A 27,149-nucleotide genomic window follows, 5' to 3' on the forward strand; every position below is an offset into this window, starting at 1 on the left:
GATTGACGTCCACCCAAATTCAATTTTTCGTTTGTGATGAAGGTCTAGTTGGTCGCGTGTGACTGGGAATCGCAGTAAGGGACAGTTCATTTTTTTACGGGTGCTGATGGGTTTTAGTCCCCCCCCGGCCTGTAAAAAATGAACGGTCCCCAACTTCGATTCTTTGTGTCACTGGTGCCGGTGAAACTTTTAGGTAAAAGTTGCCTCGAGACAACTTTCAGGTGTACAGTAGAATACATGCGCAGTTCGAATCAGTATCATGTTGCATGGTGAAAATTTTACGCTCGACTTGAACCAAGTATTATGTCCCTCCTCTAAGTCGTGACTGAGTTAATTCACTCCACTTAGAATTCACACCCAGTTGTATCAATTAATTGTTATAATACATGACATGTCAGTGGTTGAAGGTTCATTGTTGATCGAATTTTTCATTCAGCCTGCGTTGTTACTTCTTCTAAAATACATCAAATATGGCATTTTTCATGAGTCACAACCTGGAAGTCTAATAATTCTAAATAATAATAATTCTAAAAAATTCTAATGATTATTAACATTTTCTAAAATACCATTTTTCATGTGTCACAGTCCGGTCAGTGTTCTTACCAATAACGAAGCCGCCTCCTTATTAGTAAATAGAAGAGAAAAAAAAGATTTTTCCAATTGTGGTGTTCATTTTGACCGGCACAAATGCTTGGTCTAAGGTGGGAGGTTACATGTTATCTTGGTGCAAGTGGCCCATTTGCCGATGGAATTTACGATTCAGATTGTTAAGACGCATGCATAAAATGCTTCTCTCATGACCTCCAACTAGAAACCCTCAAAGAGGGTGTCATGACAGAAATTGTCTATTTTGGAAATGAGATGTCTTATCATGCAACACATTTTCCTGTCCTACAACAATACGGCCACGAAACGCTAAAATGAAAATTTTTTCTAACTCGATAAAATCTGGCTACTGACAGCTCTGTTTACCTATGAAGTGACTATCTTAAACTAAAGTTACCATAAACACGACTACAAATTTCATAATATTATTTTCAAACCTTTTTTTTTTATTCTGTGAAAATTATTTTTATTCTACAACTGCATATATTAATCTTCCTCAAGTCCAAAGACTTCCATTTCAGCAACTTTGAATTTTTGACCTCCAGTTAAGAAGTTTGTTGCTGATTGACCTGAAGGAAGCTTATATGTATGACCGATATTGACATCGCATTTATTCGACTGAGGATTGCTTCTGACTAACAAATCGTGGTTCCCGCCAAATATAGGCCCATAGCCGTCATTGCAATATATAGCGTTTTGCGGGTTCCTAAACACCTTCATTTGAACAGGGGGTGTACTCACAGGGTTGACAAGGCTGAATAGGAATGCTGCATAATCAGACTTGTATGTGCCACCACCTGCAGAAAATTAAAAAGCAAATGACTTACAAAAAAACACAAAAAGACAATGTCATAAAATCATACTTGAACAGACGCCCTGTCTTAACATGTTTTAAGTTAAAGTTAAATACCGAGAACAGATATATAAAGCCCAAGGGCCGTCATTAATCCGATTATTGTTCCTTAATTCCCATAAGTGAATGCTTTTCAATGCTGCTTTTCAATTCTCCTTACTGTAATTTTAATGATCATCAAAAGAGTTATTTTTTTTGTCCATCAGATAGCTATGTAGTTTACAGTGTAAAGTGATAGAATACATAAATACATAAATACCACTAAATACTGCTAAATTATGCTAATCCTATTGTTTTCTATTGTTTAATTAGCACTATTTACTACTGTTGCACACTTTTAGTGCAGTTTGTACTCTATAGGTAAGCCAAATATTTTTTTCTTCGAAAAAAGATTATAGTAAAAAAATTTCTCCTGACCTCATTACACACTCATCAAGGGCAATATACGCGGTTAGTATTCAATAGTATCTAAGTAAATCCCGGGGATAGCGGGCTTTATCTAGATAAAGCCCTTGAATTAGTAATAAGAAGTGAAATATGGGAAATAACGCCATATGAATAACTAAGAAAACCGTGTCAACTATGAAATAAAATATGGGTACGTTTTCTCGTTTCTTGGTGTCCGTGGACACGAGGTGACTCGTTTAGTTGTTGTGGAGCTATTTTTTCACATACCTGACCAACTCTGCTCGGTGTATCCTCCAAAGATGTACCCCCCTGTGCTCTTGATCACTACCATGGTAGGTCCATTGAAAGAATCGGACTTGGAATGGAATACAAAAGAATCCCATCCGTCCCTCGTAGCACGGTACAGCAGGGTACATTTACCGAACTTTTTTCCTTCGCCGTGTATAGTTTTTAGCCAGTTAGCCTGCTCAGAATTCAAAATTACGGAGTCGTTGTAAAGTTTTGGATCAAGCTCATCAACAATGCCTTGAATCTGGTAGAACCTCGCTTCCTCTAGTACTTCTTTACGCACAAGTCTATCGTCTGGTAGCAAGAGTTTCCCCGTCCTCAAGTAGTTCAGAATGTAACGGAAGCACGTGCCATCTCGATCGATGAAGTAACTACCGTCTTCTGCTGCCTTGGTATCAAAACGACCAGAGAACATGGCGTGCAGCATTGACCCAGCATCTTTGGTTAGTGTCTCCAGACTTGTAGTGAAGATTTGACCGCCAACATTAAGTTTTACGGTCGAGGAGAAGTGGACATGCTTCAGCTTCTTGTTTGCTGAATCAAAGGCTTCCTTCTCCTTTCGAACTCGGAGTGATGCACGCTTTAGAATTTCTTGAATTTCCCCAAAGAGGCAATCTACTTTTTCGAGTTCTTTGTCTTTTTGGCACTGCTCTGTTTTTACGTCTTTAGATTCAGTGGAGATAAGAATCAAAGCAAGAAAGTAACACAGCAACAGCATTTTGGAAAAATGTCTGAAAAAAACAAACAGCAAGACGTAAAAAAAGTGACGCTAATGGCCACGACAGTGGACTGCGTGACTCGCGTTTTTTTTACTTATTTTTGACAGATAACCAGTTTACGGATGTGTTGGAGATCTAAAGGGTTGATACCAGGGGAATTTCCCCCCTGGTGGATACTAGTTAAAAGATTAGCAATCTGCTGTGGCAGGGAGCTGAAGTTTTAAACTTGTTAAGTCTTTCATAGACGTGTTCCCAAGCTGAGCCCCACAGGCCGGCGCAACACTGTGTGATGTGCTGTTTTTTAACATCGTCCCGGCTTATCGAGAAGAAATCAAATATGAGTTTATACATAAGAAAACAATACATCATCGGCCGCACTTCCAAAACACGATATGACGATTCGTTATTGTAGCGCGAGGTGAAGTTTTAAAAACAAAATTTGAATGATTAACTTAACAAAAGACGATAGGTAAAAGCAAGAACATTTTGAGATGTTTTATTTTAATTTTAATCATATTTTAGATACAAATCGTAATTGCACTACAATAGGAAAATTAGGATCTAAAATCATCCTCATTCCATGGCCATTTATTTCGTCATTTATGGCTAATTAATAAATTTAATAATTTTAATTAATTAATTATGATTATCAACATAATCATAAACCAAGCCTGCAGAATCCATTTTCTTAAACTTCTGCCTTGGAGATCCACCCCCACCCCCCCTCCCCCCAAACATTGACATGTAGCTTCTCCTTCTCCAGAAATTACCCCAAGATGAGGTGCTCAAATACTTCTATTTCAGTTACGGTAAAATTCTGACTTCCAGCCAAAAACGTCGTCCCAGACTGGCCTGGTGGACACTCGTATGTAGAGCCAAGGATAGTTGAGCAATTATAGGAGTTTGGGGTGTTTACAATGCACAGGTCCGGACCCCCTCCAAATGCTGGCCCATAGCTGCTGGTACAATTTATCGCATTGGTCATGTTTTCCTTGACTTTTATTTTGATTGGCAATCCTGAAGGAGTAACCAGGCTAAACAGAAAAGCTGCATCATCTCTTTTGTAGCTATTGCTACCTGTTGGCAGAAAGACAAGTATAAGATGCCTTTTTTGTTCATTATTTTATAACATATTTTTATTTGATTTTTTATTGATTCTTATCGCAATGCCTTCCATCCTTTTTGGCGTGTCCTCCATGTTGATAAAAAAACGAATAGCATCCACTTAGTTTGGGGAAAGGGTATTTTTATGAGGAGGGGGATTCACATGGGGAAGGATCAGGTTTAGGAGGAGTTTGACAGGGATATATGCTTTTTGTCATTGATAAAAGGTAACCCATTTGTCCATCTAGCTTTTCTAAATTCTAATCTAAAAAGGGCCTGGATGAAAATTACTGTGTAAATTTAGATACATACCTTACCAAATTGTGTAAATTGTGTATATATTCAGTTTTTTCTTTTTTTTTGTTTGTTTTCCCTTCGCAAAAAGTCGAATATATAACTTACAATCCCATTTCTGCTCGGTGTATCCTCCAAAAATCTTGTTTCCAGATCTCACCACTACTAAAGTAGGACCTTTCTTGTCACAGCAGCTGTGGAAGTGGTTGCTTCCCCAACCGTTCTTCGTGGCGCGGTAAATAAGACTGTAAACGTCGTATGGCTTTCCAACAGCTTCACTTAACCAAGTGCGCTGTTCTTGTGACAGGATATCAGAGTCTTCATAGGGCCTTGGTTTAAGCTTGTCGATAATGTCTTGGATTTGGTAAAACTTCGCTTCTTCTAGTACTTCTTTACGCACAAGTCTATCGTCTGGTAGCAAGAGTTTCCCCGTCCTCAAGTAGTTCAGAATGTAACGGAAGCACGTGCCATCTCGATCGATGAAGTAACTACCGTCTTCTGCTGGTTTAGTATCGAAACGACCAGAGAACATGGCGTGCAGCATTGACCCAGCATCTTTGGTTAGTGTCTGCAGACTTGTAGTGAAGATTTGACCGCCAACATTGAGTTTAACAGTCGAAGAGAAGTGGACATGTTTTAATCTCTTGGCAAATGATTCGAATGCTTCTTTTTCCTTGCGGAGTCGAAGCGCTTCATCTTCTAGAATAGCCTGAGCTTTCCTTATGTATTCAAATGCTGTTTCGAAGCCATCATGAGTTTCAATTCCTTTTTCTTCTGCCTCTTCGAATTCGCTCGAGTTCACGGACATTTTATATCCGTAGACTACTCGTACGAAAAACTACTGCAACTTGAATTGAATTGTCGGGTGACCTCGACTAAAACAATGTCTGAAAAAAGCGTCCGTCTTATTTTATCGATCAATAAGGAGTGTGTGACTTTGTGAGACAAAATGTCTGGCAACTTGACGCTCCCGCGCGCTCAAAGCAATTTATAGTTATCGTTTATTAGTACTATGTGTAACGCTAATAATAATAATAATAATAATAATAATAATAATAATAATAATAGTAATAGTAATAGTAATAATAATAGTAATAGTAATAATAATAATAATAATAGTAATAATAATAATAATAATAGTAATAATAATAGTAATAGTAATAGTAATAGTAATAATAATAATAATAATAATAATATATAAAAACTTGTAGAGCGCTTATACAAGTCTGTTCTAAGCGCTTTGAAAATAAATGATGATGAAAATGTTCTCGATGAATTAAGGTAAGACTACGAAAGAGTAAAACGAAAACTATGATTTGAAAGCTAATTTGAATGAATGAAGCCAAATTAGTAGTGTCTCTTATTGATGACGGGAGCATGTTCCAAAGTTTAGGGGCAGCAACAGTAAAAGAACGTAGACCATAAGATTGAAGATTGTAGGACTTGGAGTTTAGAGCCAGATGAGAATACGATCGAAGATTGGATTAAAAACGTTTTGCTGAGAACGAACAAATGTTTTGGTTCGCTGGATGCCTTGAAACGAAAAAAGAGACATTTAGTTTCTTTTTCGTAGGAGGGGATGCAGATATACTTAAATCTATATGTCTATCGTATAACTGGTTGATTATCGAGTACCGAATTTTTCAAACTGAATAAGGTATAAAGTATAGAAATATAGATAAGTTATAGTGCTTGGAAACGAGGTTATTCCGGGCGAAAGCCCTTGGAATTAAATTCCTCACTGGGAATCGAACCCACGACCTTCGGAATTGTACTACCGATGCTCTACCAGCTGAGCTAGAGGTCAGACTGAGAGCAGGCCGGGGTGAAATAGATGTTAGTTAGCGGTAATTGTGATGCAAAGATGAGAATATGTGGACTGCATAGCACTTATGAAATACATGAAGATATAGAAATATAGATAAGTTATAGTTAGGTAGCGGTAATTGTGATGCAAAGATGAGAATATAACCTCGTTCCCAAGCACTATAACTTATCTATATTTCTATATCTTTATGTATTTCATAAGTGCTATGCGGTCCACATATTCTCAAGGTATAAAGTACTAATTTAAGAAACACAGAGCAACACGCTAAATAAAGCAATCGTACATCCTGTCCTCCAGGAAAAGGTTTATTTTTCAGTGATAGAAGCAGTTATACGAAAATTCAGCAATACATCACTAGCTAGTGAATGAGCTTGTAATTTATCTGAAGCAAGAAAGCCAGTCCTCTTCAATCATTGGTCATACTGTCGTTCTTTTATTGGTAAACCATTATATGCATGAGTTTAATTAAGTCCAAACACCTCCATTTCAGAGACATTAAAGTTCTCGCTACCGGTAAGAAAGTTTGAAGAGAGGTCTTCAGGGTACCCAAAAGTGCCTCCAAGACTGACGGTACATTGCTGAGTGTTGGGATATCCACGTATAATCAAGTCATCATTGGTGTAACCACTCCCGCCAAATCTTGGACCATATTTAGTACTGCAATATATTGCTTTATTTGCATTCTCCTTTACCTTTAACTGAATGGGTGTGGCACCACGAGGGGAAACAAGACTAAAAAGAAATGCTTCCCAGTCAAGCTTGTTAACAGCTCCATCGTCATCTTCATCAGCTAAAATTCACAAAAAATATCACCGTTATTAATCATTTTAGTGATTAAGCTTATTTACATGTATTTGTTACTTAACTAATTACTATGGTAAGAACACTGCGACTTTTTGTGATGCCGTAGAACCGCTTCATCACCACCACCAATAATATCATGATCATTATTATTGTTACCATTATCATTATCATCATCATCACCATTATTATTATTATTATTATTTTCTGCTGCAGGAACAAGGAATGGAAGAGTCCCGAGTTAATGCAGTATTAATAGTCTTCATTTTTTTCATAGTGTTACAGATATAATATCTTTTTTTTCTTTTCTTTTTCTTTTTATCATTTGTCACATTTTGTATTCGATTCCATTGTATTTCGGGGAAAAACTCAATAAAGTTTTCATTATTATTATTATTATTATTATTATTACCATTAATATTATATTATGAAAAAATATTTGAAATGCACGTAAGTGTAAAAAATACTTTGCTATTCTTTGTTTGTTATTGCATAGATAAAGTTTACAAATACCGAGACTTGATAGACTGATGAAGAACGTATATTCAGCAGCTATTACCTGTTCTTTTGGCTCTCCAGTTTCGTTCAGTGTATCCCCCAAAGATATAGTCTTCGTTACTTTTAATCACCACCATTGTCGCACCTAAAAACGAGTCGCATTTTGAGTGAAACGCTGAAGCACTCCATCCATCTCTCGTTGCGCGATACAACAAAGTACATCCAGTGAACACTCTTCCGTTACCATGAACATCTGTGAGCCAGCGACGTTGATTACGAGACAAAATCACCGAGTCACTGTAAGGTTCTGGATCCAGCTCATCGACAATACCTTGAATCTGGTAGAATTTCGCCTCTTCAAGAACTTCTCTTTTCACAAGTTCGTCATTTGGTAGCAAGAGTTTCCCCGTCCTCAAGTAGTTCAGAATGTAACGGAAGCACGTTCCATCTCGATCGATGAAGTAACTACCGTCTTCTGCTGGTTTAGTATCGAAACGACCAGAGAACATGGCATGTAGCATTGATCCAGCATCTTTGGTTAGTGTCTGGAGACTTGTAGTAAAGATTTGACCGCCAACATTCAGTTTAACAGTTGAAGAGAAGTGGACATGCTTTAGTTTCTTGGCCACCGAGTCAAACGCTTCCTTTTCTTGTTGAATTCGATGGGCTTCATGCTCCAACATCAGTTGTACTTTCTGAACATGATAACAAACAACCTCAAAGGTATTTTCGCCAGAAACGACGGTTTCTTCTTCATTCGAATTACCAGACATCATCATAGCACAAGGCTAGTGAAATGGAAGCGTCTAAACTGAACTCTTTTTCCACAGCCACGTGGGATAGTATATTTTTCCCTAGGAAAATGGAGACAGTCTATGTCCGCTGTCAGTTGTTCCGTGACATTACTTTCTGAACCGCGTTTGATTGGATGAGGCCTTCAGGAAATTCATGGGGTTTACTTTTAAAATTAAGTTAAAAATCCCTGTATTTTTCTGGGGAAAACGGTGAAAAAGTGATTGGAAACTACTAAAAATCAAGTCAACAAATATTTTTTTATTCAACCTTCTAATATAAAATTGTTCAATAACATCAATTAATCGGTCTTCTTTACTACTACAATTCAATCTTAATTGCATGCAAAATAGTCGGTATTGAAGGGTCGTTGTGCATGGACGTGCCACTGACTGATTTAACATGCAGAGATAATCCAGTAAAGGGAGCAATAATTATAAATCTAGACGAAAGAATGGCGAAAAAATGAGTGGCCTTAATTTTTTCCAATTCACTTGACTTTAAGGGCCATAGGCTACAGAAGTAAGTTATTCAAAGGGGACTAAAATTTTGATTGACAATTTTCCCGATTTTGTAGTTCCCATCCCCAGAGAAATGTGAGACAAGTCAGTTCCTGAAACAAAGAGAAATGTTGAAGGAATAAGATGGCAAACTAAAACTTCTTCTCTGATCTCCATTTAGTACAATCAGTACACTGCCAAAATTTACCTACAATTATTTCAACGAAAAAAACTGTTACATTTAGCAATTTACTTCTTGAAAATGGTTGGGTTTATCCCAGCATTACATGTTCGAACACTTCTATTTCATTCACAGTAAAATTCTGACTTCCAGTTAGAAATGTCGTCGCAGATTGCCCTGCAGGACTTTCATATGTTATACCAAGGGTATATATACAACTATTGGCGTTTGGGTTGTTTACAATACGTAGGTCATGCCCTCCTCCAAATGTTGGCCCATAGCCGCTGTTACAAAATATGGCATTGATCATGTTCTCCTTGACTTCCATTTTGGTTGGCAAACCCGCAGGATTTACCAGGCTAAACAGAAAAGCTGCATCATCTCTTTTGTATGTATTTGTGCCTAGAACGGATAAAAGGTAAAACTAAGAAGATATATAAGGTTGTCATAAGAAATTTTATCCTTTGAATTAACATTAAAAAAACTAATGGGAATTCAAAACCTGGGGAAAATCATCTTCTGCCTGCTGAAACTCATTAAGAATTCACAAGCGAAATAGGTTTTTAGGGGGAGAGGTGGCCAGGGTATTTTTACCCTCCTGTGCCCTTTACCTGACCTCAATCATGTCAATAATTTCGTGACCATCTCTATTGATGACTCTTACAACTCCAGTGTATGCAGGCTTAGCGCTCACTTCTGAGGTCGGCAAACAAAAGCAGAAATTAGAATGACAAAACAAGCAACTCCTGGATTCGAGGCTAAACCCGCATAGGCTGGAGTTTTAAGAGTCCTAAATAATCAAACTGCCTTTAATAAAGCATGAGTTCCTAACAAAACACAGGTATGGCCATTTACAAAAAAAAAAGTTACTTGTGACCCCTCCCTTCTCCAACCCACCTACCCAATAAAAATGTACCTACACAATAGTCCCTTTAAAATTTCTATCTTGAAAGTTAGCCGTGACTTTGCATCGAAGCGAGACGAACAGTGAGCTTGCAATGATAGAGACCTTTCAACACCTTGGACAGTTATTCAAATGTCTCTATCCTTGCAAGTTCACCGTTCGTCTCGCTTCGATGCAAAGGCCCGGCTATTTTTCAAGATGGCGCAGGGAACTGTGAAGGGGACTATTTCATAATACTATATCTAGTATGCCTACTTACTATCCCAGGATTCTTCAGTATACCCTCCAAATATGTAATTGCCAGATTTCACCACCACAAGCGTAGGACCTTTATTGTCACAGCAAGAATGGAAATTGCTGCTAGCCCAGCCGTTTTTAGAAGCACGGTACAGAAGATTATATTCATCGTATGATGTATCGACAGCTTTTTCTAACCAATCGCGCCATTCCTGCGAGAGAATCACTGACTCACTGTACGGTTTTGGCTCAAGTTTGTCAACGATGCCTTGGATTTGGTAAAACCTTGCTTCTTCCAACACCTCCTTTTTCAAAACTTTGTCTTCTGGTAGTATTAGCTTCCCCGTCCTCAAGTAATTCAGAATGTAACGAAAGCACGTGCCATCTCGATCGATGAAGTAACTACCGTCTTCTGCTGGTTTGGTATCAAAACGACCAGAGAACATGGCATTAAGCATTGACCCCGCATCTTTTTTAAGTGTCTCCAGACTTGTAGTAAAGATTTGACCGCCAACATTAAGTTTTACAGTCGAAGAGAAGTGGACATGCTTCAGCTTCTTGGCCACTGATTCGAAAGCTTCCTTTTCTTGTTCAACACGAAGAGATTCACTCTCTAAAATGCTTTGAACTTTCTCCATGTAATAATGTGCTTTTTGAAAGGCTTCATCTACTTCCAGCACTTCTTTTTCTTCTTCAGATTCTGAATGAGAAGACATGTTTGCAACTGGACAAATAGGTAACTGCCTTCTTCGCATAGATCAGCGAGTGCCCTACAAAAATCCGTGGCTTTCTCGTCTGGATGCTTTGAAGGATTGCGCTCAAAATTTGCTGACAATAAGTAATGCAACCAAAAGTTTCCCGCCTTTTAACACGTGATATCACTCGTCACCCATCAAGAGTCAAAAACAAGGAGACAACTTTTCTTTTGCTTATATTTCAATGCTTTTCGAAAATAAAGAAATAGATTAATTAACAAATAAGGTAGTTTGGCAAATACCGGGAAAAGTTAAATAAAATCTGGAAAAAAAATTAATTTCATTTGCGTGACATTAATGCCCAACCTCCGCGATATGTGATTGGTTACTTATCTCTGCAGTTGATTGGGTTTCGTGATGCATTTATATTCATACAAATGATAAGTTATCAAACTATAGTTGCCTGTAGCAACACGAGTATGGTATAATATGGCCACGATAAACTTGCCACCTTCTTTAACGATTCTGTGAAAGTCAGTTTTCTTCGACACTCGGAAAAAATTACAGAAATAATGACGGTCAAAGTTGAGCTGCAGCATCTTTTGGGATTGGCGATCGGTACGCCTGAAATTGGTGCAGTCAATTTCAACATCTTACATGGTGTTGTGCGTGAAATTTTGAAACATTTAGCGATACACAACAAACCTATAGAACTTGAAGAAGATGGACAATTTCGAGCAGCCTATGGTATCGTGAAAACAAGTGTAGACGGCGTAACGACTGATAACAAGAACGCTTCGGATAAAGTTTCTCAAGACACGAAAGATGGACAACCAGGTAGCGTTACTACAGGTTTCGAAAAAACTATTTTGCCAGGCCAGTTTGGAAATTTTGAATCTAAGCTCTCGGAAATCGAGAAGAAACTCGAAATGCTTGACGATTTACCGAGTAACAGCGACATTCTGCAGAGAGCCAAGCAGAAGAAGGATGGTAGAACTCCAGTTGGGGATATATGGCAGTTTATAAACATTAATCGCCGACTAGGAGCAACCGAGACAGGCATCGAAAAGGTAAACTTTCCTTTGTATGTAACTATGATTACAGTCTTTTGTATGTAGTAATTATCAGTGCTTTGGCATTTAGTTTCTCACTAAAAATCTAAAAACCGTGTAATAATAATTTTCATGTAATGACAATGAAAAAATCGATCGGATTTGCGCTTCCAAAGCCAAACAAACTTTTACCAGCAAACATGGTTGGTGCACATGATGTTGAGACATGCCGTTCAGCCTTTGCTGCCAAGATTCTCGTTCAATATGTTCGATATTTGTAACATTACAAGTTGGTGTTTACACAAGGTGAATCTATATTTGTAGTTAGAGATTGGGAGATGTTTTCTGACAAACTTAATAAATAGCCGCCGGTACATTACGAGCTTATTATCTCGCTTGAGATCTGCTATTTTCTCTTCTTATTTATACAAGTTTTAGAAATGAAATTGTGATTTACTCCTGATTAATTTTTCATAAATTATAATTTCAATTTTATCTAAGAAAATAAACTTTTTACTTTTCGATATTTTTTCGTACAAATGTCTCAGTATTTTTGAAGTTTTCAAATATTACTATGTTTCGACTGCCTTTTTATAAGTAGAAAATGCCATCAATTAATTATTGATGGTAGTATTTTTGTTACTTTAGTCTGCCCTTGCAGCAGATGGGAAGATAGAATGTTCTGGAACTCTTTTTTTTTTTTCACTCCAGAAACTTGTGTTCAATCTACATTTCAAGGTTAAGCTATTTCATCCTGGTGACTAATGTTTATGTTTTCGTCTGTAACTAGACAGCAGTTGGGGATATTCCTCTTTGTTTGTCACTTATTTCATGCTAAATAAATAAAGGAATATTTATTATTAAAGCTTCTAGAGATTTTTCAATATTTTGAAATACTGTTGAAGTATTGTTGCCATAGTGAAAGGTAATATTTAGGATTTCGCTTTATTTACGCTATGGGGATTTTTTTCGACAAAAACCAAGACAAAAGACTTTTAAGCAAGACAAAAGTTTATTTACAAAAAGGAGTAAAGTGAATAAGTTTTTAAAATTATCAAAAAAAAAAAAAAAAAAGATGTAATCATATGTCCAAAGAGACCTTAGAGAAAAGAAGAAAATATGAAAAAAAGAATAGACATATTTGTCCCTATTATCTCTGTCTCTGTGCACAGAGTATGAGCAACTCATTATTATTACTGATTGAATGACTGAAATGGGAAATTACTTTCATTGTCAAAACTATTATCTTGAGAGATTTATTGAAAAAGAGACTGTTACAGTAAGCCATTCTAGGATCTTGGCAAGAATTTTAGACCCCCTATATATTAAACGAGGGTTGTGGATTTGTGACAGGCTAACTGTAAAAAAGAAAACTATTTTGTATTGGATATTTTTTAAATGGGGGGTTTGTATTGTCATTTATGAAGTTCGATTATGGTTTAGGGGGTTTAGACTAATGTAACCCCTCTAGATCTGCCCCTGCTGTCATGCAGGTGAAGATCAGATTATAGTCGTTTTCTTGGTAACAAATAGAAATAAATGAAGGTTTTTTCCTGCTTTTGTTTGAATATATTCAGACTGAAGAGACATGAAAAATTAAATAAATTAAATTAAATTAGAAAGTTAAATTCAATTAATACAAGCTGAATTTTTTGAAGAGATAGAAAATGAGTGTGCCTGCTATGTTGAGTTATACAAGCACTTGGGAAATTGTGTGAGCCCTCTCTGGCTCACGCAATTTCCCATGTGCTTGTATAACTCAACATAGCACAAGTAAGGGGAGTTTTCTATCTCTTTTATGAAATAACTAAGATATAAATAACAATTAACTGAAAAAAAATATTAAAAAAACACTTGCGTTGCCGATGTCATTTCCTCATGATCTATGTTGAGTTATATAAAATGGTAATTGACCAATCAGAGTGCAGGTTTTATCTTAGTTATTTTATAATAATAATTATCGTACACTTTATCTGTCATGTAGTGAAGGGCTGATATTTGTTATTAATCATTGTATCTAATTAATTTATTTCCCCTTTGTTTAATAATCAGTTAAGCAGTTTGCTGGACAGTATGATGTCTGAGGTGAATGATATCAAAGAACTGGCAGGAAGCATAGATGAAATAAAGAAAAGACTTGCTGAGGTATACTTTTGTGTATTTATTCTCTTGCTATGCCAATACCAGTCTCATATATCTAAATTCAACTTCCTGATTGTCTCTAATATTTTGGATCTATCTTGGTGACATTTCACTAATGGAAAACAATTAATCAAACAAAACAAATCAAAGCAATATCATTTATATCAACTGGTGCACTCGACCTGATAGTTGCATGTTGGCTCTGCCATAATTTAGGTCTATTATTGATATCCCAATAATTGCTGGGTTTCAATTAATGTCACTTCCTGTCTCATGCAGAATGTTCATCAGCTGACATTTTCTAAAATTTTCAGTAGAAATCTTTCTGGTTCACAGCAAATAGTGGTCAGTGTTTGACCATAACTTGAAACAGATAATTAGATTCAAAGACTTTTATCAGCTCATTGAAACCTAGCTAGCAATAGTAAAAAGCAAATCCTCACCAAACCTCACTTGATTTTCAGCTCGAAAAGAAAAACAGTACTTTAGAACAAAGAATATCCTCTTTGGAAAGTGTTGGTAAGTACTTAAAATATTATTAGTAATATTTATAGATTTCCTATATTGACATTAATTCAAGTTTGCAAAAATATTTAGCTGATTTGCTGTTCAATTATAGTTAATTCACAATTTTTTAATTCTTGTAGATAATTCAGAAGACAAAAAGAAATTAGAAGACCTTCTAAAAGATTTAGTAAGATATTACATACAAATCAGAGGCATAGTGAGAGAGACTGGTGCCCCCCCTAACTCCACCCCTCTCCCTCCCAAAAAAGTTTGACTAAAAAACATGTATGCATGTGTAATGATGGGAAAATGGTATATTGCACCCCATGTGGTTAAAACCTCACTTTACCCGCCAAGTCTTAAATTATTGTTATACTTGTAAAATGCTAATTAAAAAATAGATACAAGACAGAATAAATATGTATATTAGGAACTCTTTAGAGTCAGAGGTATCAATTTCTTAAATCGAACTAGAAATTAAAAATTCTATCTTAGAAAAAACTCAAAAGTCAAGTTGACGACCTCCCAACGAAAGAAGATATTGGTGACCTGGATATTTTTGTTAAATGGCCACAACTAGAAGAAGCCCTGAATGCAAGATCAAGACCCAGAACAGCCACGCCTAAACCACGAACCCCTACACCCACCCCACCTCCAAGATCACCTACCCCGGTCCACCCTAGTGAGGACGCTCTAGAAGCTCTAAGGCAAGTGGGTGAATTAAGGGACAAACATGAAGACATGGTAGAGAAAGTGGGTGTTCTTGAGGTAAGTGAAATGATGGAAAAATGGGATTATTTTCTCAAGATTTTGTAATATGTTTTAAATATGTACTGTAATAATAATAATGAGGGAGATGTTTACATGTGCATTTGCAAAATAATGCACTTCTAATTTACAGTATATTACATAACATATTATGTATTTATAGTTATTATTTGTATGTTAAAAATTAAAGGAAAAGATGCCTATGAAAGCAAACTTAGATGATTTAGAGGAGCTGAAAAAGCGTCCAGGTATAGAATTTAATTTTCATTAGCTATATATTTTTTATTTTATCATTATATATTTTTTTACTGCATCAAAACAAGCAGAACTATCTAGTACTCTAACAAAGGGCTCACCAGTAGCTTCTACAGAAAGCTAAATTAACTGTCAGTAATAAACAAAGGTTTTTACCCAAGCGTTTGACACAGTTAGCCCAATCTCTTTTACAAAATTTAATAAGCTCAATTACATACTTTAAAATTTATCTCAAATAAGTAATAGAGATTAAAATTCAAGTCAAAGTTGTTGATATTATCATGTATATCTAGCTGTGCCACCAGATATTGTTGATCAGCTGAAAAAAATGAGAGAGGCTATTGATGCAATTAACAAATGGAGAGAAGAGGTATTGTATTATTTAGTTCATTATACATCCAGAACCTGGCAAGCTTTGTATGTCAACAATATTTATTTATTATTATCGTTGAATGTAGCAGAAATGTTTGTTAATGTTGGTGTCTTCAAGCCACCTTAATAAAAAATATTATTACTATCATAGAAATAATATTATAAATCACTAAAATGTATATGATTATGATAAATTATAATGATAAAGAGATATTTATAATTATAAAATGTCTAAAAATAACTTGCTAAAGAAATTAACATTTGATATTTGTGATCAACTGAACTATTATTATGCGTAATTTGGACAACTACATTGATAATTTCAAATCAGACAAATATAAAATAATAATTTTTTAAAAAGAAATTAATTTAGAATTAATTTGTTTTGACAATTTAAAAGAAAACCATTCCCGCTGACCTTGAGGATCAGTTAAGGTCACTGCGAGAAGGCTTGGCTCTACTTGATAGTCACAAGAATCAGGTACTACCAACATATCATATAATACTCTTGTGAATACTCCATTTACACATATCTTTACAAACATTTTCCACAAATAAACAAAATATTTTTCATAATTTCATACATGAACAGCTAAGATCTTTGCATCTTTCTTCCATGGCAATTAACTCACTCCATTACATACTACAAATAATATTTACAAATCTATTATAATTATATGACACTTAACTGACAAGTTATAATGGTAAATTCAGATTAATCTGAGTAAAATTATTTAGGTAGCAGAGAACATATTAAACAATCACAATTAACATGTATACCTGTGGACCTATAAAGGCATGGTTTGAATGCAGAACTGCTTAAAACCACTTAGAGAGAGGGCATTAATATTTACGGCTACACTACACATGTTCCATTTGACTTCAAATTATCGTTACCACCAATTATTACAGTGTATGCATGTATTATTCACATTTAAAACCTTTTCTGTCCTTTTTGCGTAAGCTAGACATAATAAACACTGAAAAATGTTAATGCCAGCCATCAAACATGAATGGCTAAACTGATTTATGTGTGTCCTTAAAATTTTAAATGATCAAGATAAATAAAATGAATGACCAACTGAAAGGCCTTAGAAGTGTAACAGACCTACTGACAGATCACAATGACAAGGTAACTAAATCTCCTTTAGTTTAATCTTGATCAAATGAAAAATTTGAAATCTAGATTAATATATTGCATAGCAATATTATAACTGATTAAAAATAAGACACATAAATTACATTTAGTATCTCTGAATCTCCACTATGTTCATTTTATCTTTTCATCATCTTATGGCACGTCTCTGCTGATTAAGAATTAAATTGCACTTTTGGCAGATGAAGCCCAGTACTTTGAATTATCTTTGCCATATCCATCTTAACTTTGCCTTTTTCTTATATCACAAAGAACATTAAAACATGAATCATAATATTGGCAGATAAAGCATGTGATTTGCCAAATCCAATGCACTTTTATAGTACATTTCTTTTCTTGTAAATCTTTGCATGGAATATTATACAATTTTGGAATCAAAACTGAATCATTGAAGAATAATGAGAGAGATTCTAGATGAACAGATGCAATCAGATCAGAATATAAATTCTCTATAACCACTCATTTGAAAATAGAGAGAATATCATTTGAGAATATCAATTTTGATCTCACATTTGTTCAAGTATCATGAATGGTGAATGATGCTAAAAATGAGGATCAACCCACATCATAATACAAGTACTTTCTGCATGAATACTGTCATTAAAATAAATGCTTTAACTTTTCATATGATAAATGCATAAACCATCAGATTCAGCTAATTCCAGATGATTTGCTGGAGCAACTAAACAAACTCAAGTACTTGGAGAAAAAAGTCAATCAAATGAGTGACTCCTCCCACCAGGTAACCATGACGACTTGTTGGGATCTAACCAATCCAATTACAAGCAAATTTAAAGATCTGAATTTTTCATTAAAGAAAGATATATGTACCATAAAGTCACTATCACTTCCTGTGACTGCACCATTACCTTTCATTACCCATATAACTTGTCATTCATTCTAATACTCTACACTGCAATCCTCTGCACCTTTGCATTATTAAATGCACTTCACTTGATATGTGATTTGACTCACATAAAGATTTTAAATTTAATAAAATAAATATGCTTATTTTAATATTAATTTTGAAAATTTAATTTAATTTTTATCATAAATTCACGAACTTTAATTCTAAAGCTTCCACACAAACTTCAACGTATGGAAGAGAGATTTAAAGAGGACTTTGAGAGAGAAATACGAACGCTTAGAGACGGGCTAAGACTACTGAATAACCAGTTTGAAAAGGTTTGTAGTAAAAAAGATCAACTCATTTAATGGTTAAATAACTAAACCCAAGATAACTAACACTTTTGGATACCAAAAAAATTCGAACCTTCTACTTTGCAGGTGTTTGTTCAAATGTTCAAAGTGTATGAAATTTGAGCTCAAAAATATCTTAGAAATAGGAAATGAAGCTAAAATGATACTCACGTTTTGTCGACAATAAGTCTTGAATGGAAATTTCTCTCTTTATCCTTTTAAAAACTTGATAAATTTTGCATTTATTTAGCCAGAATTTTGCTGTGCAACCAACTCAACAACTTTCCCTCGTTTGAAGTCCAGCTCCTCTTCCTCGCACATGACGCGGCGCGGCCGCGCTAAAATGGCGGGAAAATAGTAGAAAAACTTTGATTGGTCGCTTACTTACATTTTAAATGATTGGGCCATATGATCAAGTATTAAAAATATAAAACTAGAAATATTATAATTTTATTATATAATTACCAATGAAATATCTATTTTTCTCTATTTCGAAAAATTGATATCTTCACACGTGAAAATAACATGTTATTTTCACGTGTGAAAATAACACCATTGCGATGGCTATTCTAAAATACACGAAAAGAATTGCCTGAAAAAGCCAAAACATACTTTCATTGATAATTATATGATAAACAGAATATTACATGGGCGCTTGGAGATACGAAATTTATCTTCTCGTGTTGAAAATCTCTCACTCCTTCGCTGCGCTCACTCGTGAGAGATCTTTTCAACACTCGAAGATAAATTTCGTATCTCCGCACGCCCATGTAATATCCTCTATATATTTAAACATAATTTTTAAAACTATTTGATTATTTAAACTTTTGAATCTCAAAATTTAAAAATAAAGCTTAAGAAGACGAAAGACTCATCACCAGCTTCATCGGCTGCAGCAAAAGCACAGGTAAACGTTCATTAGTTTAAAACATTACAATTTATATTAAACAAATAAATTTAAAATAAATTCCCAATAACTTAACAAACTAGTAATTAAAAATAAGGAAAATACTGTGCTGTTCACCATTTTGCGGAAGAAATGACCACCATTTCTACTGACAGTAACATTGAGCTTTCGCCTTTCAAAATCAATTCTTTCACAATCGTAAATATCGTAAGAAACATCCGCCATGTTGGTTTTTATAAACCAAGACAAACCAATCGTTCCATTGTTCAAAGGAACCAACATGGCGGTTATGACGTCGCATTGATCCCACGAGTTTTAGGGCTTTCCGGGTGCTTTCTAAAAACAAAGTTAACTGATGCGCGCCTACCTCCTGGAAATTCAATTTGATGATCCCTGACTTAAATTCGTTACTCACAATTAATTTCTCAGGGAGATGGATCTATAGAGTCTTTGCGCAACAAGTTAATAGATCTGCAAACAGAACAGGAGAAACTAGACAGCTTGACCAAAGAACTGGTTGAAGAACACAACAGAAAACAAAAACATATTGATGTAAGTTAGTTGGAATAGTAACAACTCTAGCATTAGTTTTATTTTTCAGTTTAAAAGGGATATCTACGAGTGCCATAATCTTTTACCCAGAAATATGCAAAAAAGTTACGCAATAACCCAGGGTCACAGATGCGCTTTCACTCTAGATCTTAGTCTTGGACGTGGTTGGTTTCCAAACCCACGCACGCTGTGCATCAGGATATTGCGCAATCGTTCGTTGAATCGTCTCATTATGAATAGATTTCGTTAATATCTTACTAATGAACATTTGTCTGGGTCCAGGCTCTTTACGAGTACGTGGAGCGGTTACAAGAGCACAAAGCTGATAAGGAACAGGTTGCCATGGAAATAGACGTGGTATGTAGATATAAAATAGAAAAAACGGTATGTTCTCTGTTCTATATTAAATAACTTTGTTGTTGCTTGAAAAACAGAAAGCAGACAAGAGGGCGCTCGACAATCTTATCAGTCGGCTCAAGTTCGATCAAAGTATTGGAAACCTGGACCAAGCGATACAAGACTTGTTGAACCGACTTGAAGCAAACGTAAGTCTTTCTACTTTTTGGTTGCCATACTCTGCTTTGTCACCTATGAGCATATAGGAAGAGGTGATGGGAGATGGAGACAGAATGCGAGTGGAATACGAGGATCAAGATATCTTCTCGACCCCTACCTCCTCTTAACTTCCCTTACCCACCGAGGAGGGAAGGCTGCGGTCTTTAGTACTTTGCTGAAAAATATTTTTTGTAAGCTGTTTACTAGATGATCTATTATTATTTACCTCGTTCTTAGGAAGCTGCTCTTACAGATGCACTAAAGCGATTATCTGATGATGTTGACGAGAAGCTTGATCGAAAGGAAATAGACCCGCTTAGAGATTATCTTGGTGGGTGAAGCTAGAGGAACGATGCATTGCGGAGATATATAAGAAACTGATAGAAAAGAACGAAGAAAGAAAGAAAGGGAAAAAGAAAGGAGGACGTAGGAAGGGGTGAGGGTGGGTAACGGGAAGGGGCCAAAAGGAGAAGGGAGGGAGGGAGGGAGGGAGAGAAAAAAAGGTAAGGAAGGAGGCAGAACAGTAGAGAGAGATGGAGGAAGGAGAGGGTGAAGAACCAACGAGAGGAAAGTAGGAAAATAAATCAAAGGAAGGAAGGAGTATAGGACGCACAAAAAATTAGATTGAACGCTGCATGTCAAAAGATGCGCATCTCAGCTTAATGCCATTCTTAACGACATACTTCTAAAAAAATACCGGTTTTCCTATCATTAAAAATATTCCGTCGTTTTCTCTTTTGTTATAGAAAAGAAGATCAAAAGCATGAAGTGCAAGCACGTTGACCTCCCCCTGAACGAAGACCCTGCTGCAGGATTTAGAAAGTAGAAATCTCATAAATCATTCGTGCAATTTTTAATTTTTTAGCCATTTTGCATCTATGACGTACAAAACCAAGCGAGTGATCATATAAATTAAGTCACGTTATTTTATTTTTCAGAGCATTGTTGCGTTTCCATTGTATATCCTGCGATAGACCAGTTGATATGGCCCCCGGACCGTAAGTTATAATTCCAACATTCATTACGTGACTACCATTTATTGCGTGACAAGTATTCTCGTTGAAAGCAAACCGTGTGACGTTTTTGTCATCTTTTTATCCTCAGTCCCAATCCCGCACTGCCTCAGTCGCCGAGTTTACCGGCCTCTCGCACAGCTCGAGCTTACACTACGTTTGAACTCGACCAGATTCGCCAGATGAATCGTGGGTAAGTAGCATAAAAATATACCCCAAATTTAGATGCAGAGCTAAATGTTGGGTAAACAGTGAAGCCTGAAAGAGGGTAGAAGACTGTTCCGCCCTTAGTCTTCCCCTGGCTCTCCTCCCCCAATCGAATATTCACTTGCGTCGATATAAGTGCCTCTATTCTTTTCCCGCATAGTTTTATTTTTTCCCTAGCAGACTTTGGTACTAGTGAAGAATAAAAGTTGCTAATACGGAATTTGTTCTTTTCAGGATTTATCCGAGTGACCAGGATGTTGTCAGTACTAACAGATCTTGTGGCGGGAGTCACACAATGACATACCCACACAGACGAACAGCAAGATTCAAGTGAGTATTGATAAGCTCAAGTCAAGCGGAAGTCACACAAGTACTTATATAAAATGAATGGAACGTCATTGGTCATTTGCCCCTTAGTCTATTTCCACTCGCGCCCAACAAGAGCGAATCTGCTTGTTCATGGCGACGGAAACGTTGCGCAAACTTTGCCAAATTTTCCGAACTCCATCCTTCCAATACCAGCAAAAAAAGAACATTGCGCAAAGAATATCACTAATTAACGATCTGTCGAAGCGGTATAGCGTAAAATCTGGGATTTAATGAGAAACTCTGTCTACTTAAATTTTCAACATTAGTAATAGTGTTTATTTATTATTATTTTAGTCAATATTACTATTATCGAGACGAAGAAATAGTACCAGTTCCCATGGCTCAAAAGTGAGTACTGATAGCTATTGAATTTTCGACATCCTTTGCACTTACTTTGATATAAAATAGCGTGGTCGAAGTCTTTCTAAATTGCTTTCATTTTGTTTAGAGATGAGACCGAGTTGGTTGGTGAGGATGGTCAGATCTACAAGGGAAGATTAGAGGATCAGCAGTATCGGGAGGTATGTTTTAGAATCCCTAAAGAATTATTCAGAATCGTTTTTTTCCCCATTCTATTCAACGCTATTCCAAGAGAAGACAACCATCCACTCGCAGAAAAAAGGGAGGAAGTCTCGATAAAGCAAAAAAAAAAAAAAAGTAGACAAAAAATGCAAACCTCTATTTGTGCTTTGCCTTAAGGCACGATTACACAGAGCAATTTTCTTTACCAACTTTTTTCGCAAAGGCGTTGCGACCGACAAGTTGTATTGAGCATTGCAGTGTATCAAAATGTTGCAAGACAAGTTGGAGCAATTGTTGAGAAACATAGAATTCGTTTCTACTTTTGGCAACGATTGAGTCTCCGTTGCACCGTGTATAACACTCTCCAACGCTTTTGCGAGACGAGTTGCAGACACAAAAACTGTTTAATCGCGCCTTTAATTCAAACTAAGGATCGAAATGATTTTTCAATATAGGTGCGCAATGGGGGATGGGCGCATTCGGGAAACCATCCTCGCTTCTTTATTTATCGGTATCAATCCACTGCTGTCGTCAAAGATAGGCGTATAGTGTAACATATCCTTTTTTGAAAAATACGTATAACGTATTCTTTTCAGATGTCGTCTCCACGTCAAACTCCAAGACCCTATCGTGTTGCTTCAGCGAAAAGATCCCCTAGTCCCCAACCTCCACGCAATGGAAGTCCAACGAATAGAAGACCGCGCTCGGCAGTACCCAGTTCACCTAGGTCAAGGGCAGAGGGTGCCGAGCCTCAAGTCTCAGAAGTCTCAGCTTCATGACGAGGCTAGAGAGTTACTAAACTGTTAATAGAATAGATCAAGTCAGTTAGGACTTTTTGGATTTTTCCTGCCATTCCCTTGAGAATAAAAATCCTGCTTGATTCACATTCGTATGAGCAAATTTTGTATTACTGTGAAAAAGTCACGGCACAGACAAGCAGTGGCACCTCGTGCGCTAGAACTGGTGCAATGTCCCAAAGTCCATACTGTGACGGTGTCTCGCTGTGGTGCCGTGCCAGTCATACGAAATTCGCTCAAATATCTCCTTGAGTCAAGCGTTAATTTTAAACAAATAATAGATATTTTAAAACGAGAAAAAAATTGGTTACAATTGACTCGGATTTAGAAAAAAAAAAAAAAAGAAAATACTTGCAACTTGTTTTTCATGCTCACCACATAAAAATTAAAATGTTGCACTCGAAGGACGCGTAGAAACATTTCCCCCAAACATTCTTTTGTCGTAACAAACTCATTATTTTCTTAATAGACCCCTTGCAATACGCCAGAATGCAGCTCAGTTTGAAGGACATAACGATAGTTATGTTTTGCCTCCAAATTTGAGCTGCTTTGACGTCACGTGCAAGGGGTCTATTGGAAAGATGACCAAGTAAAGGTATCAAGATTTCAAAATTGTTCTCTACAATTTACTACTTCACATCATTTAAACAAATATAGTGCGTGTGGGAATGATTGTAATGAGTCTTTAACGTTTTGAGTGCACAGTGCAGTGAAGGGTTGTTCGTTAAAAACTGATGTGAAAATTATTATCAATTATTAGTAAATATCCTGTTGAATGACACTACATATAAAACCCTAGTGAAGCTCATCTTACGTTGGGATTAAATTTGGAGACAGAAAGGTTGAGATTTTTGTTCCTAATTCCCACAGAGAGAGAATCCAATGATGGATCAAGTGGTATATATTCATTCATTGAAAATATAAATACTGTAGGTAATTCGCTTGAATAAATATTTCTTTCATGATGAAAAGTTTACATTGCAAATTAGACTAACAAAAATAAGATCCCATAAAAATGCAATTGTTAAATAATATACATTTGTAACATTGGTGAATTTTTACATTCTTGTTAATAAAAAATATTATTGCTAGGTACGTCACAAAAATTTGTGAATAAATTGAGTGACAATTCGCACCCACAGGGGTACCCTGCGGTCTTGGTTGGTAAATGTTTCAATTGTGACTCTCTTTGCACATGAATAGAACTGTTTCTGCTCATTGTGAAATTGTTGTTGAAGTTTTTCATCTTCAGTTACTATGGCAACCTGTGCTTCTAAGTCTCTAAATACTGACCTATGACCAAAATTTGGCGAGCCGATGAGAGTAAGACAAGGGAGGGGAGAGTTGGGTGGGTAGTACCAGAGACCTTTGACATGGAATGTCCATTTGTTTCGCTGATATTCTTGGATTGTTATTCGGTCATTTTGTTTGTGTTGATTGACAAGGTTGAAGAATGCCTTTGCGATATATGTATAAGCATGAGGAATTCCACCTGGTAAGAAGGAAAAAGCTTTAGGCCTAGCAAAAACAACACACTTTAATTTTTTATACCCCAGCAATGCCTGTGCTTTTTCCAACTCCACCCGAGTCAATACAAATTTCATATTATTCTTACCAGCAACTCCTTTAGCCTTGTAAAATCCATTAACAGTTGGATGTGCAGTGAGTATTTCACAATATGCCTTGGAATTCAAAATCAAATTGATGTAGTCTGAAGTCAAGTTGAAGTATCCAGATGCTAAAAGAAGAGTACTTTCTTTGGGTAAACTAGCGAGAAGTTCTGAGGTAACAATTTCATCTTGCCGTACTCCATAGGGGAACATTTGTACCAGTGGAACAACCCAAGTTTGAGAATCATCCTCTGCAGAAACAGGTTTTACTTGCTCATTTTTAGTCTTATCTAAAAACTGAAGTAATCGTTTTGAAGCTTCACTAACAAACTGTTTCCCTCCGTCTGTATCTTGTGTTGGATGAAAGGCAAAATTTGAATGCAACGTTGTGGTGTTGCTTCCATTCAACTGAAGTGAAAATGTCTTGACAGTGGAGATAAGTTGGTGGAAGAAGTCAGCAACTTCTGGAGAGTCCTTGATCTCAATGTACCGATCTTGACGGTTTGTAAAGTAGTCATGGCTTAGATTGGCACTTGAATATAAAAAATGCTTAATTTAATTCTATCATCAATCATCATGCATTTTACTCACTTTCTTGCATGTTGTATCTTATGTTATTTTTGTTGGCTATAAAATAGTCAGTAGTTTGAGCATTACCCTTCTTAATCAAAGGACTTTTATCAGTGCTAAGACATTGAGGTTATTTACCAGCCAAGAGGTCCGGATAAGAAAAACGAATGTCCAAGATCTTGAATATACAGTTTTTCAATGCCAAGACCTATCCGAACCAGCTTTTTCCCCCACTTACTTTTCCACTTTGTTTAAAATTTCTTTTGTTGTTTAACAATCTGTTATCTTTTGAGTACACATGCACACGGCATAAGTACCCAGGAACTGGCCCACATTCAGGAATAGTAAATACCGCCCACTCATGCTACCAATCAGTACGCAAGATTTTTAGGATACGAAAATCAAGCTAGATACCGCCTCTTTAAGACTACCTCTGTCAGGTGCTCTAACCATTAAGCCACAGGGAACCCACATTTCCACATTAATTACCTTAAGAATGTACTTACCCACTCATGATAACAGTGTCGTCAGTAAGATACACTTTAAGGTGAGTCAGAGCAACGGTCTCATTGAATCTTTGAGGCAGAACCATCTTCTTGATTCCTCTCAACTCTGGTGTATGATATAAAGCAACACTAACAGATTCACTGAATTCTTGTAAAAGGGGAAGAAGCATAGTTCTGGAGTTTATTACACCTCTTGATCCACGAGTGTGCTCCAAAAGAATTTCAACTTTGATTTGGTCTCCAGCCTTTGATGATTTTCTAACAACGTCATGTATGCATTTGACCTAGCACAAAATGTTAATAAAACTGGGCTTTAATTCATCGTCATAATCATTATCGACATCTTCGTCATCACCACCACCATCATCATCAACATCATTACCATCATGCGATGGCAGAGAAACATTTGAATCTAGTCTAATCTGATTTACATGAGAAAGAATTCAGTTTCCCTGGGGGAAAACTCTATAGTTGTGCCTCCAAAGCCTCTATAGCACCAAAATAGCCACTTAGAGATCACTCGTTATTTAGATTATAGGGGGTAGGTGCTGGTGCAAATAGGGGGTGGGTCATTACTTTTTATGCTGGGAGAAAAAGGGGCCATGCATATTTATTCAATTAAATCTGTAGGATTTTTTTTTTGAGGGGGGAAGGGGGAGGGGGCAAGGGTCTGAGGGCTAAAAAAATGTGGATCACAAAAAGGGTGGTCAGGAAAAAGAAAACATTGCATACCTAATTTTATACCAGCCCTCTTCTCTAAATAACAACGGGTTCCTTAACAGGTAGCGCACTATGTAAAATAATTTAAGAAATTTTAGTGAACCTACCAACTGCTTTTCCAAATCACCTGTGCCCAAGTACAAAGACGCAATGACAATCCGTCGTTTAGATGAAGAGATGTTGGACTACAAGAAAATTTCTCACCTTAGTCAAATAAATAATTGAAGGAATATTCAATACCGACATATGCCTGCTTACCGTAAACCTTTCATAAAATTGTGTCGGTCCATCAAGCACTGAAATTGCGTCACTACGAACCCTAAAGACCGGACCATAATTTCTCATCCATTCGACTATGTCTTTTGGGGAATTAGAAGAACTTGAGCTAGAACAACTATGCCTTAATGCTGTGGCAAAATGTCGGTTGTATGTATGGGAATCTTTCGCTAATCTGGGAAAAAATAGTGAGCCCAAAAATATGACATTCTTGGCCGCCATTTTGTTTTGTTGGCGGAAACAGCTGACCGGTAAAAATCGCTGTAGACACCTAAATGACCAGGCCTTTTAGTGTTACTATGACAACATTCAGCCATTTTGTTTTTTTACAGGAATAAAGTTTCAAACTTGCTTGAAATTTTCTTGTGAAATTTCTCTATTTAGT

General features: G+C 36.3%; 6 protein-coding genes across 8 annotated transcripts; 1 reads left to right on the forward strand and 5 right to left on the reverse strand.

Annotated features, from left to right (window-relative positions):
- Positions 1 to 392: 392 nt before the first annotated feature.
- Positions 393 to 2,944, reverse strand: LOC148910396 (uncharacterized). The gene is made up of 2 exons (XM_089031795.1): positions 2,135 to 2,944; positions 393 to 1,403 (listed from the first exon to the last, which is right to left on the reverse strand). Exons 1-2 carry the CDS (start codon positions 2,871 to 2,873, stop codon positions 1,093 to 1,095), a joined length of 1,050 nt encoding a protein of 349 aa, XP_088887921.1. The 5' UTR covers positions 2,874 to 2,944; the 3' UTR covers positions 393 to 1,092.
- A 464-nt stretch (positions 2,945 to 3,408) lies between these two features.
- Positions 3,409 to 5,271, reverse strand: LOC148910397 (BTB/POZ domain-containing protein KCTD21-like). The gene is made up of 2 exons (XM_089031798.1): positions 4,381 to 5,271; positions 3,409 to 3,951 (listed from the first exon to the last, which is right to left on the reverse strand). Exons 1-2 carry the CDS (start codon positions 5,078 to 5,080, stop codon positions 3,641 to 3,643), a joined length of 1,011 nt encoding a protein of 336 aa, XP_088887924.1. The 5' UTR covers positions 5,081 to 5,271; the 3' UTR covers positions 3,409 to 3,640.
- A 1,038-nt stretch (positions 5,272 to 6,309) lies between these two features.
- LOC148910398 (BTB/POZ domain-containing protein KCTD6-like) lies at positions 6,310 to 8,280 on the reverse strand. Its single transcript, XM_089031796.1, has 2 exons — positions 7,461 to 8,280; positions 6,310 to 6,890 (listed from the first exon to the last, which is right to left on the reverse strand). Exons 1-2 carry the CDS (start codon positions 8,176 to 8,178, stop codon positions 6,562 to 6,564), a joined length of 1,047 nt encoding a protein of 348 aa, XP_088887922.1. The 5' UTR covers positions 8,179 to 8,280; the 3' UTR covers positions 6,310 to 6,561.
- A 152-nt stretch (positions 8,281 to 8,432) lies between these two features.
- LOC116288709 (uncharacterized) lies at positions 8,433 to 10,836 on the reverse strand. Its single transcript, XM_031695536.2, has 2 exons — positions 10,036 to 10,836; positions 8,433 to 9,274 (listed from the first exon to the last, which is right to left on the reverse strand). Exons 1-2 carry the CDS (start codon positions 10,766 to 10,768, stop codon positions 8,964 to 8,966), a joined length of 1,044 nt encoding a protein of 347 aa, XP_031551396.2. The 5' UTR covers positions 10,769 to 10,836; the 3' UTR covers positions 8,433 to 8,963.
- Positions 10,837 to 10,935: 99 nt separating this feature from the next.
- LOC116288711 (uncharacterized) lies at positions 10,936 to 23,430 on the forward strand. 3 transcript variants are annotated; one of them, XM_089031792.1, is made up of 23 exons: positions 10,936 to 11,778; positions 13,813 to 13,905; positions 14,367 to 14,421; positions 14,550 to 14,596; positions 14,905 to 15,177; positions 15,368 to 15,425; positions 15,726 to 15,802; positions 16,205 to 16,285; positions 16,865 to 16,936; positions 17,610 to 17,702; positions 18,038 to 18,145; positions 19,014 to 19,067; positions 19,497 to 19,619; positions 19,902 to 19,976; positions 20,054 to 20,164; positions 20,412 to 20,505; positions 20,921 to 20,996; positions 21,113 to 21,172; positions 21,279 to 21,380; positions 21,629 to 21,724; positions 22,058 to 22,111; positions 22,212 to 22,284; positions 22,882 to 23,430. In XM_089031792.1, the coding sequence occupies exons 1-23, from the start codon at positions 11,281 to 11,283 to the stop codon at positions 23,062 to 23,064; spliced, it is 2,556 nt and encodes an 851-aa protein (XP_088887918.1). In that variant the 5' UTR covers positions 10,936 to 11,280; the 3' UTR covers positions 23,065 to 23,430. The 3 variants fall into 3 exon arrangements, with proteins under 3 accessions (XP_088887918.1, XP_088887919.1, XP_088887920.1); XM_089031793.1 differs by lacking the exon at positions 17,610 to 17,702; XM_089031794.1 differs by lacking the exons at positions 16,205 to 16,285; positions 16,865 to 16,936; positions 17,610 to 17,702; positions 18,038 to 18,145; positions 19,014 to 19,067.
- Positions 23,431 to 23,529: 99 nt separating this feature from the next.
- Positions 23,530 to 26,972, reverse strand: LOC116288710 (CDP-diacylglycerol--glycerol-3-phosphate 3-phosphatidyltransferase, mitochondrial). Its single transcript, XM_031695538.2, has 5 exons — positions 26,747 to 26,972; positions 26,596 to 26,673; positions 25,769 to 26,052; positions 24,698 to 25,224; positions 23,530 to 24,574 (listed from the first exon to the last, which is right to left on the reverse strand). Exons 1-5 carry the CDS (start codon positions 26,831 to 26,833, stop codon positions 24,180 to 24,182), a joined length of 1,371 nt encoding a protein of 456 aa, XP_031551398.2. The 5' UTR covers positions 26,834 to 26,972; the 3' UTR covers positions 23,530 to 24,179.
- Between the last annotated feature and the right edge of the window lie 177 nt (positions 26,973 to 27,149).

The sequence above is a fragment of the Actinia tenebrosa genome, unplaced genomic scaffold, assembly GCF_029948245.1.
Source record: "Actinia tenebrosa isolate PJP-AT-01 unplaced genomic scaffold, QUT_ActTen_1.0 PGA_scaffold17__23_contigs__length_9995812, whole genome shotgun sequence".
Lineage (NCBI taxonomy): Eukaryota > Metazoa > Cnidaria > Anthozoa > Actiniaria > Actiniidae > Actinia > Actinia tenebrosa.